Here is a 14,338-nt window from a genome sequence, read left to right as displayed (position 1 = left end):
CACCAACGCAGATGTAGTGCGACATGGCTTGGAGGGCAGCGCCGGTGTCTTAAGGGACGATGCAAGATCGGGTGAGAGGTAACTGGCTAAAGCTTCCTCAACCCGAGGCATCGTTCCATAACCATTCTCTCTAACCCCCATAATGTCACTATAGTTCAACATCGGGGGGTTAGACAGGCGCGCTGAAAAGGGCCTGTTCCAGGATTTACACAACTCGTTGTGTAAATCCGGGAAGAATGGTAGAGACCGGCGTGGAGGATGTGCACGGTGCTGCAGGAAGCGCTCGTCGAGTTTACTTCTGACTTGCTCTTCCTGCCTCTCCTGTGGCCAACTAATATGCAGTTTAGTCACAGCCCGTGTCACTACCTCCAAAAGCTCATTATAGCTGGGCGCAGTTTGTGTGTGTGTGTGTGCTTCATGCAGATCCCCCTCCACGACGCTGAGCACATCTAATTCCTCAGAATCAGACAGCTGCAGCACTGGGTCTACATCCCGAACGGGAGAAGCCGCGGAGCGGGCTCCCGAACGGGGGATAGGGGAATCTGAGCTTTCAGATGAGGATTGGGAAAGTGCCTCGGCAGTCCCGATCCCCTCTGAAAGCTCCCTTTGCGAACCCCACGATCTAAGCCGCCGCATCGCCTCGGCAGATGCGGGACCTGAACCGCGGGGAGCGCGCATCTGGCCATCCTCAGAAAATAAAGCCAGACGGGAACGCAGCACTCTCATAGAAAGAGAATCACAGTGGCCGCAAGCAGCCCCCTCGAGAGCTGCTTGGGCGTGCTGCATTCCTAAACAAGCCACACACATCTCATGTGTGTCCCCAGCCGTGATAAAGCGAGGGCACGGGAACACACAATTTTTAAACTGCTCACTCATTCTCACAATAAATCAGAACTGAGACAAACAACACCAAATAGGACAAACTGATTTCACCACAACACAGAGCGCTTGCTGAATAGCAAAAAGCTGACATTTTCTGTGTGCCGGCGTGCTTTTGTACACATCCGCTTATGCCGTCACACGCTACGTCATCACGCAACGCCAATAGGATTGGATTCGGTTTCATTCATAAATTCAGACGTGCTACGCTGAAGGGCGTTCCCCTAGTGTCGTCACCGACGCAGTTCGAGTTCCCTCGAAAGGGAACTACTTATTACATGTGAAACTCTCTCGAATACTTTTACTAACAGCTATTATACGTTTTTACTATTACAGCTATCGAGATTAACGAATCGTGAGAAGTTTTTAAAGTATTTAGATCTATTCCCATCACATAAAATGTTGCCGTGATGAGCATTGAGCAAGCAACAGTCTGTTGATCGCGAGACTGAAGATCTTAACTTTGCAACGCAGTTTCTGCTCTCTCTCTAATGCTTTCACCAATGCAAACACGATGATGTACACACAGTAAGAGCTTCGTTGTGCAGTGTAACGTGCGTCATTGATTTCATAATGAGTTGTCCAGATAAACTCTCGCTGTGTGGAACTGGAAAGATTGTTCTTTGATCGCTTTCTGTATAATTTGTTCACAATTTAAATAAGATTATTTTCATCCTACTAAAAGAAACGATGTGAAGTTGATATTTTAGTCACTGGCTTGACTTATGCATAAACAGTATTGAACAATTTTGAGAGAAAGATTACCTGTCTGAACTTGAACAATTAGGCTACACATCAGAAATTGCTGCTTGGTAGCTCGATCGATTTATTTTCAGACGTTCATCGAGGCCTGCTCTGTATTGGCCCAAGTTGAGGAAACAGTCGTCGGTGAAATGTTTGGACCATACAAAACTTTGGGAAGTTGTGTCGGCGCATTTCCAGAGAAAATAAAATGAACCCATTGTTTCTTCAGAGGCTCGAATGAAGGAACTAAAAAATACTTTTGTGTTCATTTGAACATCCGAACACTGATCAACTGCCATGCTTCGCTTGTTTGCAAGCCGTGATATCTCTCGAGGAAAAACTAGCTCATTTTCTCATGGGCGAGCCATATTCTCTGGGCGGGCAAAGCAGAGAAAGGGGAGGTAACCGCAGATTCAAGATCAGCCCGTCTGAGCTTTCATTTTCTCAAAGGCAGAGAAAGATAGCCAAAGCTCGGTTTACACCGATTGAAATTTCTAGCCACTGGGGGACCATATACAGGCTAGGGGAACTCATATTAATGTTAAAAAAAACTCAGAAAGTGACAATTTCATGTCAGGGGACCTTTAAGGAACTTAATACTTTTATTCATCAAACATTCAATTACTTAAAGTGACAGTAAAGACATTTGCAATGTTGCAAATGATTTCTATTTCAACTGTCCTTTTGAACTTTCTATTCAATCCTGGAAAAAAAATTTTTTATCATGGTTTAAAAAAAAAATCACATCTGTTTTTTAAAGTCCCCCTGTGGTCAATAATTTTATCCCTTAAAACTCATCTTTGATCACCAAAATTACATATTTAAACGTTTTTTTTCCCCTTGAACCCTCTACATCAGGTGTGCCCAACCCTGCTCCTGCCGATCGACTGTCCTGCACAGTTCATCTCCAACCCTAATCAAACACACCTGAAGCAATCAATTAAGGTCTTCAGGCTCACTTGAAAATTAAAGGCAGGTGTGTTTAGTTAGGGTTGGAGATAAACTGTGCAGGACAGTCGATCGGCAGGAGCAGGGTTGGGCACCCCTGCTCTACATACTTACCTCATTTAGCCCCGCCCCCACTCAGAGATCAACTCATTCACGATCAAACGTTGGCGTGATTGGTTACAAGTTAGTTTGTGACGTCAGAAACACCAGCGATTTTGAGACTGTCTTTTTTCACTGCAGTTTTAAGGAGAAAATACTCAGCAATGGTGCTGACTCATGAATTTGCGCATTGTTTGTCTTAAAGCATATTAAAAATACAACAGACATAAACAAGATTAAAATCTTGATTTTCACCACAGGGGGACTTTAACATTGATAATAATTGATAAGAAATGTTTCTTGAGCACTAAATCAGCATATTAGCATGATTTTTGAAGGATCATGTGACACTGAAGACTGGAGCAATGATGCTGAAAATTCAGCTTAGCCATCATCACATAAATTACATTTTAAATATATTCCCATAGAAAATATTTATTTTAAATTGTAAATAATATTTCACAATATTAATATTTTTACTCTATTTTTGATCAAATAAATAACATTTAAAAAGTCTTACCAAACCCAAATGATTGAACGGTAGTGTAAAGTGCCATGAAGATTAATGTGTTTGCTCAACCAGTAGATCATGGCACTTGGAACACAAAAGTTATAGGTTTAATTTCCAGAGAATGCATGTACTTATAAAATGCATAACTTGAATGCACTAAAGGTTGCTTTGGATAAAACTAAAGCATCTGTCAAATGCACAAATGTAAGTATTATTGGCCACCCCAAGATGGATGACTCTTGTGCTTGAGTTTATTTGCTTGTTCATAATGTGTTTGTGTGCGTTCTGCAGTGGTGTGGTCATTGACATCACATGTGGAAGTGAAGGCTGGCCCGAGTGTGTAACCTTTGTTCTGTGAGTGATTGATGTATGCGTAATGCAGTGTAAGCATATGTGCTGTCAAGCCCTGCAGGTCCATAATCTGCTTAAGGTCAAGCGTGAGAATGACATGTATAAGATAGAAAACCTTAAAACACTATCTGGGATTGGAGGTAAATAAAGTAAGCTTCATTCCAAATTTATAGTTCACCCAAATATGAAAATGTGTCATCATTTACTCAACCTCATGTTGTTCCAAACCTAAATGACTTTCTTTATTCTACTGAATAGAGAATAAAATGTTTAAAATTTCAACTGTTTTGTCCAAACACCTTTGGACCCCATTGATTTTCATTGTATGTAGAATAATAAAAAAAAGATGAGGGTAAATAAGTAGTACTGTATGTAATTTTTTTTACCAGAAGGTCCAGGTGTGATGTTTTCAATTAACAATAAGTCAATAAAAACAAAATGAATGGACCACATGGATGAATTGTTCACAGTAACATCTATAACATGCATTTAGACAATAGATAGGGTACATTTTAATTTCTAAATGTCTACTTGCTCTACACCTTAGAGACAATATGATAAGCATCATAACATTTTTGTAGCATTTATGTGCTATATTACAATTTCAGTCATGAGCTCAATTGTATCCTAACAGCACTTGCTTTAAAGTGGTTTTGTAAATGTGCAAACTGTGCCGCAGGCTCATTCCCACACTTAATTGTGTTGTTGGTGTTGTCGTCGCCTGTCATGATTGCTGTTTTTTGCAGGCCTGCTTATTGTGTTTGACGTGTGAGTGTGTGTATCTGTCCTTTGTCCCTCTCCTTAGGCAAAAATGGAGAACGAGATCCTTGATTACAAAGACTTGGCAGCACTGCCTAAGGTTAAAGCCATTTATGAAGTGCAGAGGCCAGACTTCTGGTCCTATGAGCCCAGTCAGAGATACTGCTCCGATGACAGGCTAGAGCGTCTCAGCTATGGGGAGGTACTGCCCTACAGGACCACTAGAGCCACTCTGAGTCTACTTTTAGCATGTCTCCCCCTGTCACCGGGTCTACTGGCCTGGTCCTAGTTGAGCTTAGCATAGCTTTGCTTTGAGTTTTTCAGCTATGTCGCATCCGTTGGCTGGCTGTATGCTTTTGTTTGCTATAACTATGTTTGTGCATTCTCCCACTATTAATAGTGAATATGAGTGCTTTTGGTTGAGCCTTCTTGCTTTAGTTTGCTTTTTGGAAAGCTCTCTGAAAAATTCTAGCGGTTTATGTGGTCGCTTAAAGGGATAGTTCATCCAAAAATGACAGTTCTATCATTCAATAACACTCATGTTGTTCCAAACCTGTATGATGTTTAGGGGACGCAAAAGGAGATGTTTAACAGAATGTCAATTGTCAATGCTGTTCTTTCCTCTACATGGAAGTGGATGATGACCACGACATGACATGAGCAAATGATGACAGGATCTTTATTTCTGGGTGAACTATCCATTCAATTCTTCCTTGCTAAGTAGAAAATGTTGAGTTCTACAGGAAATACAAAGTAGATTGTTCAGACCACAGTGACTCCTTCACCTCCGTCCTCTTGTTCTTCTCACTTCCCTCACGCATCAGATGTCATGGAGGAAGAGACCGAAGGTTTATCTCTGATTTACTGTTATTCTGACTCTCCCCCTTCTTTTTTGTCTTCACAGTCTTTGGGCACACTCTCCCCTTATTCTCAGGTAGACGTTTTTTTTACTCCAATTTACTGTTAAAAAAAAAATATATATATATATATAATATTAAATATTTAATTTTTAATTTTTTAATAAATTAGGGCTGTCAATCAATTACAAATTTAATAAAAATTAATTGCATATATCAGTATATGCTGAGAAAAGCCCTCAGATTAAAATAATTTGGATGTTTTTGTGGCAGACGTGTAAATCATTCAATAGACATTACAAAAAGTGTCTGAAAATCATTATACAGTGGCAGGAATACGTTTGTGAACCCTATCTGTATTTCTGCATTGATTACTCATAAATTGTGTTATTTAATTGAATTTAATTATAGACAAACACAGAATAACCCAAAATCTGACCCAGCTAATTACACACAAACAATTGTACTTTTCACATTTTTATTGAATACCTTTAGTGATCATTCACACAGTAAGTGAACCCTTTAATTTAGTAACTTGTAGAATCTCCTTTAGCAGAAAACCCTTCTTAAAAATGTTATCTTTTCAGGATGCCTGCTCCTAGGGAGCAACTGTCCAGAATTTTCTACATTTGTCTCACTGTGGATTTATGAACACCCAGGTCTTTATCAATGCTTTCGTAGCCTTTTCTAGCATTGTGCATCTCTGTATTGCATTTTAAAATAAATCTTTTGGGATCAAGGCATGGTACACTAACGAATCTTTCTTGAGAAAAACAGATTTGTTAGTAACCAAGCTTTGTGTGTCTTTATTTAAAGGGCAGAGCACCTGTAAAGGTACAACTTTATTGTTGTTATTAGTTTAGTCAGATTGTGTTTTAAGATCAGACCACATTTATGAATGATCAATGTAGAAATCAAGGTATTTTTGAGGGGTTCACATACTTATTCTTGCCACTGTATTGTTTATTTCCATATCGTTGGACATAAGCCGATCACTGAGTCTGAGTCAACAGCAATATGTTTTGCAACCAAATTATTAATCTGTCGGATGTAAATTTAGCACATAATTGTGTTAAGTGTGTTAAATTGACAGTCCTACTAAAAGTATGAAAGTTGATTGGAATATTGGTCACTGAGCAAATGAAAATGAGTGGTTCTCACAATCAGAGTTATGAATAATGACATCTTATGTGAATAGGACATGTATGACGGTATGGACATGAGGCTGAGAAGATCCTCCAGTCCAGGGTACATAGACTCCCCCACCTACAGCAGGCAGGGCATGTCTCCCATCATGCCTCGCTCTCCACAGCACTACTACAGATACGGTGAGTTCCTTCTGCCAAGCTCACAGCAGTACAGAAAATACACTCTCATTCCTGTCAACCAGCTTCCAGCTTCATCAGAGAGACTATGCAAGATGACCAACATTTCTTGCTGATAAACAACATGGATAGTGGACCAGCACAGCTTGAACCAGCATACTGGTCTAAGCTGGTGTTTTCAGCAGGAATGGCTTGAGAACTATACTGAATACCCAGTATATTGGAAAATATACTATATATATATCTTGCTTTGCCTTCTAAATACTTAAAAGTGTGGTTTGCAGCTACATAGCAAGGACATAGCATGACTGATAGTGAGTATTGATTATTATGTCAACATGAAATAATATTGAGAAGTGAAATGGGACATTTAGTGAAAAAAAGAGTTATTTTAATAGTATTTATATATTGTTATAGTATTTATTAATGTTTTGAATTGGTTTTATTTTTTCACTTTTCATTTTAAGTTTTTGTCATTTTTTCAAACTGTTTTTTTTTTTCAATTCTTTTTACTTTTTATTTCAGTTTTAGTCATTTTAGTTCTTAAACCTATTTCTGCTAGTTGCCAATGCAACATTTACATTTTTTAGTTAATATTAACAACATTGGAAATGTGGGGAAGACAGGATTTTGTCCAACTGAAAATGACTGCATCTTCAAGTTGTTGAATTAATTGGAGGGGGCAACAAGAGTCACCCCAAAAATTTTTTTAAACGATTAAGCTGAATGAATCATATACAGCAAGACCACAGTAAGAGATTTTTATTTCATGTTGACTTTTAACAAAAAACAAAGCTATATTGGCTTTTTGCGGGGGACATTTTTGACTGTTATTAGGGGGCGTGTCCCACCATTCCACCTACATCCTATGCACCCGTCTGTCTGGCACAGTATGTCTTTTTCTCTGTTTTGAAATGCATACTGTCCCTGCCTGGCTAATCTTGGATCATTGATCTGATGATTGAGTGTGTGTGTGGTTAGGGCGCACAGGAAGTGTGCACTCATGCTCTGGTTCTGTTACTGTCATTGGCTGGGGCTTGCTGCAGGCACTGAGAGTGGCAGAAGTTCACCCTATTACAGTCAGCTAGATGCCCGGTCCAGCACTCCCACCACAATCCAAGCTCCCAAGCATTTCCATGTGCCAGGTAGGCCAGGCCTCAACATTCACCTCATTGGCTGCTATCATCACTTTCATATTCATCCAGCAGTATATTTGAATATAAATTAAAATCTCATTAATGGATCAAAGTCTCTGTAACTTTTTGAATCTATCTATACTATACATCTATAGTATGGCTACTCCATTTTTGTACCTTTTTTTGTGTTCTCCTCAACCATTCCACTCTCCTTCACCTTACCCTAAAGGTCCCAGGAAGCGTGAAGAGGAAGTACAAAAAACATTTCCTGCCTAGTTTACTTTGCTGTCTTCTGCCTGTCACTTACTTCTCCTCCATTTTATTTCTAATCTCTTCCTTTCTTCTCAGCCACAGGGGATCCCAACATCTACAGGAAGCCTCCCATCTATAAGAGACATGGTATAGTGTGCTCGGCCTGCCCCAGCCTGTTTTCCCTCATGCTTAGTCCTGAGGCAGTGTGGGCTCATGGGAAAGATGTGTCTGATTAGTGTTAGTGTCCTCCATAGCTCTCCTCCAGCACTCTCTTTAATACAAAAGCCTTTAATAAATTAGTTTGCAAATGTGGAAGAAAAAGCACTCATATAGGATTTGGCGGGCACAAACTAAGTATAGACCATGGTACATCATGTTTTAGAAGTTGCCTAATACAGTTGCAAGAAAAGGTATGTGAACATTTTGGATTAAACTAGGTTTGTGAATAAATTGGTCTTTGAAATTGTTCTGATCTTTAGCTAAATCATAACAATAGATGAATACAGTCTGCTTTTTTTTAAAAAAACAAATAATCCACAAACTATTATACGTTCTTCATTGAATCAGAGCAAGATGGAAAAAGTATGTGAGCACTTATATATAAAAAGCTGCAGCAATAATATCAGTCAAATGTTTTCTATAATTGCAGATCAGACCTGCACATGAGAAATGTTGTCTGTTTGTTTAAGCTGACTGTGTTTCTCTACTGTTGTGACTTATTTGTGGATCAGATCAAATTGTATGAGCAATATACAGATATCCATGCAACTCAAAAGGATTCACATACTTTTTCCCCCTGCAACTGTATGTCAGGTGGAACGAGATAAGAAGTTGTCTCCTTTGCTCAAGTATTAGAGTGCATCCCGCTTTCCGTTGCTTGCATGCCAGAAGAATGTAGAACTGACTCGAGCGCATCCTTCCTTCCACATGGGGGGTGATGAAAAAAGGATGAGGCTTGCTGAGGCATGATTAAAGCTTGCCATGTCCCCCCTCTGCTTTAGATCAAGTGGCCGCATTAGATGCCACAGAGAAGCCCCACTGAATGCTAAGTTGAGCTCAACCCTGTTGAGAAACCGCTGTTAGGAAAGTAAACCTGTTTAAGCATGAAATGAGCAAGTATAAATGTCCTTCGGATGAGACATTAAACCGAGGTCCTGACTCTCAGTGGTCATTAAAAATCCCAGGATGTCCTTCGAAAAAGAGTAGGGGTGTAATCCCGGCATCCTGGCCCAATTTGCCCTGTGGCCTCAGTCCATCATGGCCTCCTAATCATCCCCATATACTGATTGGCTTCATCACTGTCTCCTCTCCACCAGTAAGCTGGTGTGTGGTGGGCGTTCTGGCGCAATATGGCTGCTGTCGCATCATCCAGGTGGATGCTGCACATTGGTGGTGGTTGAGGAGATTCCCCCTTCCATGTAAAGAGCTTTGAGTACTCAGAAAACGCGCTATATAAATGTAACGAATTATTATTATTATTAAATGTCTAAACATGACCTACTCTGCTAATTCACAGAATTCAGGCGGCAGCCATATTGTTTCTCTTACAGTTGACAGCACATTGAATGTTGTAGGGACTTGGCAGTCTAATAGACTAGACCTTATGGACTACATCTGGTGCCAAATCCTTTAAAAGTTGGTTGTTTATGTGCATATCTCTGTCTGTTAATTCATAAATTTACAATCTCACACCTTTTTGTCAAGCATGTTGGTTAGTTTCTCCTCAAAATGCCATGAACTCAAACCCCTTTAACTAAACAATAGTAATAGTACTGTACATCTTTCCCTTTACTGCATGTCTCTGTGTGTGTATTTGTATGTGTATATTCAGTATGTATGTGCATTACAGGCTTGTGCAATTTTCCAAATGATTAATTATGATTCTTATTTATGATTAATCTTATTTTAAAAAAATCAAATTTCATACCTAAACCAATTATCATGGATAATACAGTGATCAACATTAAGGATTTTATCTGGGCTCAACAGTTTAGGTTTTTGCCATTGCAACGTTTTCACCTCACTACAAAAAATTACCTTTTTTGGGGGGGGTAAAATCTGTGAAATTTGTGGAATAAATTTAAGCATAGGAAATGATGTTAAATCGAGCAGTGCGCACTAGACATTGTTCCTGACAGCATCAAATTAGCTAAAAGATTTAAAAGACAAACACACAAGGGCCAGGGGATGTATAGAACTTTGTGAATGATGCCGTTCGAGTACTTCAAAGCTTCTGGCACAGATTCTGTGTAGGCCTGCCAATTATCACAATATACAACCACAGAGATCTAGAGTGCGTAAGGGAGAGGAATTTGTTTCAGAGCTTTGCACAGAGCTGCACTAATACTGTAGATGTATTTACTGGCCAGCTCAGATACTTGCACAGTCTATCAAGTTTTCTCTAAGAAAGGTCAGAACCATCTCTGACAGCTTGTTGGCTCAGTTTACATATGTGTGTTAAGTGTGTATTTGTGTTTATCCTTGTATCACAAGCCTGTAACGAACACTTTACAAGGGCTAATTTGCTACCCATATGGTGGATCTGCATCTGTAAGTGAAATGTGTTTTATTGTTGTGGATGTCTAGCTGTGTTTGTGCAGAAGAGAGGCGTACTGTTGTCATGCAGATCATTTGCGTCTCTGCCATATGGGTACCAAACTTAAATTCTCACTGAAGAATCTTTGGGACGCAAATATTTCCTCCCTTATTCTTTTTTTCCCTTGTTTTTTTTCTTTTTCTTCCCTTTACCACCTTAAATACGATTCCCTCCACCTCTACTTTCCTCGTTCACCATTCACTCTGTAAGTATTCTCTCCCTGTGCACATCTGTCTGTCTCCGTTTTTGGTTATGTGTTTGTTCGATCTCTAGTTCCTTTCCGTCTTTTCCATTCAGGATTGGTAATATTGTGCGAGGCCTGTGCTTCTGTATTTGTGTTGAATCTTCTTGTGTGTGTGTTTTATATGGATGGGAGTTCAGTGCAGTTTCTGACTGGTTTTGCTTTAGATGTATAAGGCAATATATCAATATATGTGTAGTTTTTGATAATACAAGACTCTCACATGAGTAGTTTTAGAGTGTTTTTTTGTGTGCTTATTCAACATCAAATGTTTCTGAATGCAGATGCTTTACATTGAGTGTTGTGGATTGTGTTTCCTTCAGAGCTGTTATATGTGAATGTTGTAGCTTCTTTATTTCTTTCTTTCTTTCTTTCTGAGCCCACCTTAACACCTAGCATTAACATGTTTCATATATCTAGATATTTTTAGGCGAATTGTATTCCACTCCATTAAATCTGTACTGTGATTAAACATAGATCAAATATACTATAATATACTGCACAAAATGGAAAATGTTGCTGAATTTTTAAAACATTGAGGGATAATTCAAAATGCAATTTTATGTTTTTTTGACAAACAATAACACGCAATATAGTATTAGTTTAGCTATTTTTGGACGGAAAATAAGGTATCTGGTCTACTGTGTTTGCCTATTAGAAACATTTCACCAGTAAAGGATGGATTAGAAGTGAAGAAAATAGGTTTAACTAAAAAAAAGTTTTAAATTGCCACATGAAAATATGCATTTCACGAGATTCCAAATGCAGTTCAGTGATTAATTAAATATTGGTCATTAAATCAAGTGATCAGATTGCAGGACCTGACAAAAGTTGGTCATTTTCATGATCACAGAGCGTCTTGGATGCTCTTACACCTGTTTATTGTGTGATCACTGAAAACGCATACTAATGTTAGGTTTAAAGTGGGCCTGATTGTACTGCTATGTGCTGTTATATCACAGGCTTTTCCAAAGTTGTGATCCTGACATACTCTTCCCCACAGACAATCAATGCAATCCAGCAACTAAGAGCAAGACCAGTGAAGACATTCTCCAATCCTCCAAGTTCTCATCAGCCTACTCGCCTGAACACTACCAGCACTCAGAGTCTGATTACTACCATTACACCAGCTCTCCTAAATGTAGGTGACACATATATTCATAATGTCCTATGCGTTCAGTTCACTGGCATCACAGCGCTTTCCAATTGGCAGCCACAATCATGCTAAATGTTTACACATACAGGGATGTCAGTAAAGATCCTATAGTCCCTGATAGCCATAAACACATTGTAGAGATTAGAGAATGAATGTTAAAAATCTTTCTGTCACACTATATTAGGTGTCCTGAACTACTATGTACTTACATAAAATAAATAAAAATGGGTACAATGTACTTTTTGTGTTCATATTGTATTGAAAAACACTTTGAGGTAGGATACAGGGAAGGTTAGGACAGGTTTGGTGGTATGGTTAGGTTTAAGGGTGGGTTAAGGGGTAAAGGAAGGCTCAAAGGTGCAATTACAGCTGTAATTACATGCAGGTATTTTTTTAAATATAAGTACAATGTAAAACATGTATATGTACACAATAAGTGCATTGTATCAAATTATTAATTTAAGTTTTAGTACATAATAGTTTAAGACACAGTATAAAGTGGGACCTATCTTTCTTTTGAAATCCTTTTTTAGGAGGTCTTTTTTACTAAATAATGCATTATTAATTGCACAGTTTATGAAACTAGACTTTGTGAAGAACATCTAAACAAATACAACAAACTCATTTTTTTTTTCAGTTGTTTTATACAAAGAGCAATTTAAAAAAATGCATAAACCATTTTTGAAGTAGCAACATTTGTTACCATTTATTGTGCTTTAAATAGTTTTTCTTTTTGTAAATGTATGAATTTACATTTGCCATTTTCTAAGATTTTCCCCTCACATAGTAAAAAATAAAATGTACTGTATACTACTGTTCGTTAACTAAATACAAAATAATACAGAAGCAGTCATAAAATGTGTGAGATTTTATAATATGCTTAAAGTTATTGATATTAACCAGGAAAATATGCACTTTTTGCTTTTGTTGTGTCTTTTGCTTTTGTGAGTTCTTTAACATTTATTTTTGCACATATTACATTACGCTATCAATACAATTTGGGACAATATAAAACACTTAAGGGCTGTGTTATTATTAGCTGTGTTATATCGCAATCATGAATATATGCATTTTCAGTTTTTGACCAAAGGATCACATGTGGTTTAATTTTTCCCTTTTTTCTTATTTTTTGTGTTGGAATCCCATACTAAATTTGAGCCAAAAAATTACTTGCAGATTTGAAGGATGCAAGGTTAAAATTTTATGAAAGATTACATATATATTTTATAGCGTATTTTTGCTATCAGTCAATAATATGCCGTGTGACTCCCTTTAGACGTTTAAACTATTCTGTTTTATGCTTCATCTTAATTTTCTCTTTCTCACTCTCACTTTCTCAATCTTTATCCTCCTCAGCTTTACGTGCTCCTCGTAGAAGGTACTCATCAGGTGGAGAAGAGGATGGCTGGAGTCACGGCCTTCAAAGAGTAAGCCACCAAAGCACTCTGTCTCTTTATTTTCACAGTATTATTCTTTGCACTCTAACTAGTAATTAAAGCTTCCGCTCTTATTTAGATAAACCTCACCTAGTTTTGATTATCAGCAGTCTGCCAAGTTATAGCATCGGTCTCATTTAAAGGTGCAGTAAGAGATTTCTGAGAATCGCTGTTGAACATTTAAATGAACACCTAAAACAATTTTGTGAATATTTGCTACATGTCTGTTCTGTGTGTGTGCTCAAAAAATATTATGTACGTACACTGTCCTAGCTGTGTAAATAGGAGAAAAATGAAGTCGATTGGGCTGATTCACGGAGCACTGGAAAGACGGAGAGTGGGAAGGCCTGAAAACGGTGGTTGCTTTGTTTCTGTTTGATACATGAGTAACATTGTTTTTTCTTCTTCACAGAACCAAAGTATGCTGTTGTTTGCTGAATCACAGCTTATTCATCCATACCGGCTGATAGTGGTTGCCTGTGAAGCATAGCATGTTTGTTATTCTAGGGGTGGAGCAATGAAGGGAGGGGTCTGCTTGTTTGGGTGTCGAGTTCAAATATCAACAATGTTTCTCAGAAATCGCTTACTGCACCTTTAACCATTTTTGAAATGCAGCCAATAAGCATCTGATCTCTTAATATCACAGGATGCTCACTCATTATTTCTTTTGTTTCCTTCTTCCTCTCTCTCTCTCTCTCTCTCTCTCTCTCTCTCTCTCTCTGTGTGTGTCTCAGATTCAGGGTGGTATCGGAAGGATGATCCTGAAGGAGGAGATGAAAGCCCGCTCCGGTTCCTATGACAACGACCCCTGGGGCAGTGCACGGAACTCCCGCAGTGGGAGCAGGGAGATGTTGCACAGCATGGGCCACAACAACACAGTTAACGGCTGTAAGTGCTCCTCTAGAGCTGCTGTACAAATCGCAGATTATAGAGAGGTGTGTTCGGAGGGGGTTGCAGTAGTGTCATCAGAAACAGAGCGTAGCCTGAGTGTGGCATATCTTATTGGTCAATATATTTGATCCTTCAAAACCAAACCTACCGTTTGTGT

The 14,338-nt window shown here is 38.7% G+C and overlaps 1 protein-coding gene across 5 annotated transcripts in view; it reads left to right on the top strand.

The window, feature by feature from the left end:
• The window catches only part of ablim3 (actin binding LIM protein family, member 3), a 76,107-nt gene that overhangs the window by 56,005 nt on the left and 5,764 nt on the right, over positions 1-14,338 (top strand). Inside the window, exons 10-17 of one of the 5 annotated variants that reach the window (XM_056261801.1) lie at positions 4,338-4,493; positions 5,196-5,225; positions 6,347-6,476; positions 7,520-7,618; positions 7,958-8,008; positions 11,702-11,839; positions 13,211-13,281; positions 14,025-14,178. In XM_056261801.1, coding sequence (XP_056117776.1) covers positions 4,338-4,493; positions 5,196-5,225; positions 6,347-6,476; positions 7,520-7,618; positions 7,958-8,008; positions 11,702-11,839; positions 13,211-13,281; positions 14,025-14,178 — 829 coding nt within the window. The remainder of the gene's footprint in view (positions 1-4,337; positions 4,494-5,195; positions 5,226-6,346; positions 6,477-7,519; positions 7,619-7,957; positions 8,009-11,701; positions 11,840-13,210; positions 13,282-14,024; positions 14,179-14,338) is intronic. The other 4 variants (XM_056261799.1, XM_056261798.1, XM_056261797.1 and 1 more) reach the window with 4 other exon arrangements.

The sequence above is a fragment of the Rhinichthys klamathensis genome, unplaced genomic scaffold, assembly GCF_029890125.1.
Source record: "Rhinichthys klamathensis goyatoka isolate OS25496 unplaced genomic scaffold, OSU_Roscu_1.1 h1tg000186l_1, whole genome shotgun sequence".
In the NCBI taxonomy this organism is placed as follows: Eukaryota; Metazoa; Chordata; class Actinopteri; order Cypriniformes; family Leuciscidae; genus Rhinichthys; species Rhinichthys klamathensis.
The sequence above is the reverse complement of the archived record's forward strand: the minus strand, read 5'-3'. Positions and strand labels throughout refer to the sequence as shown.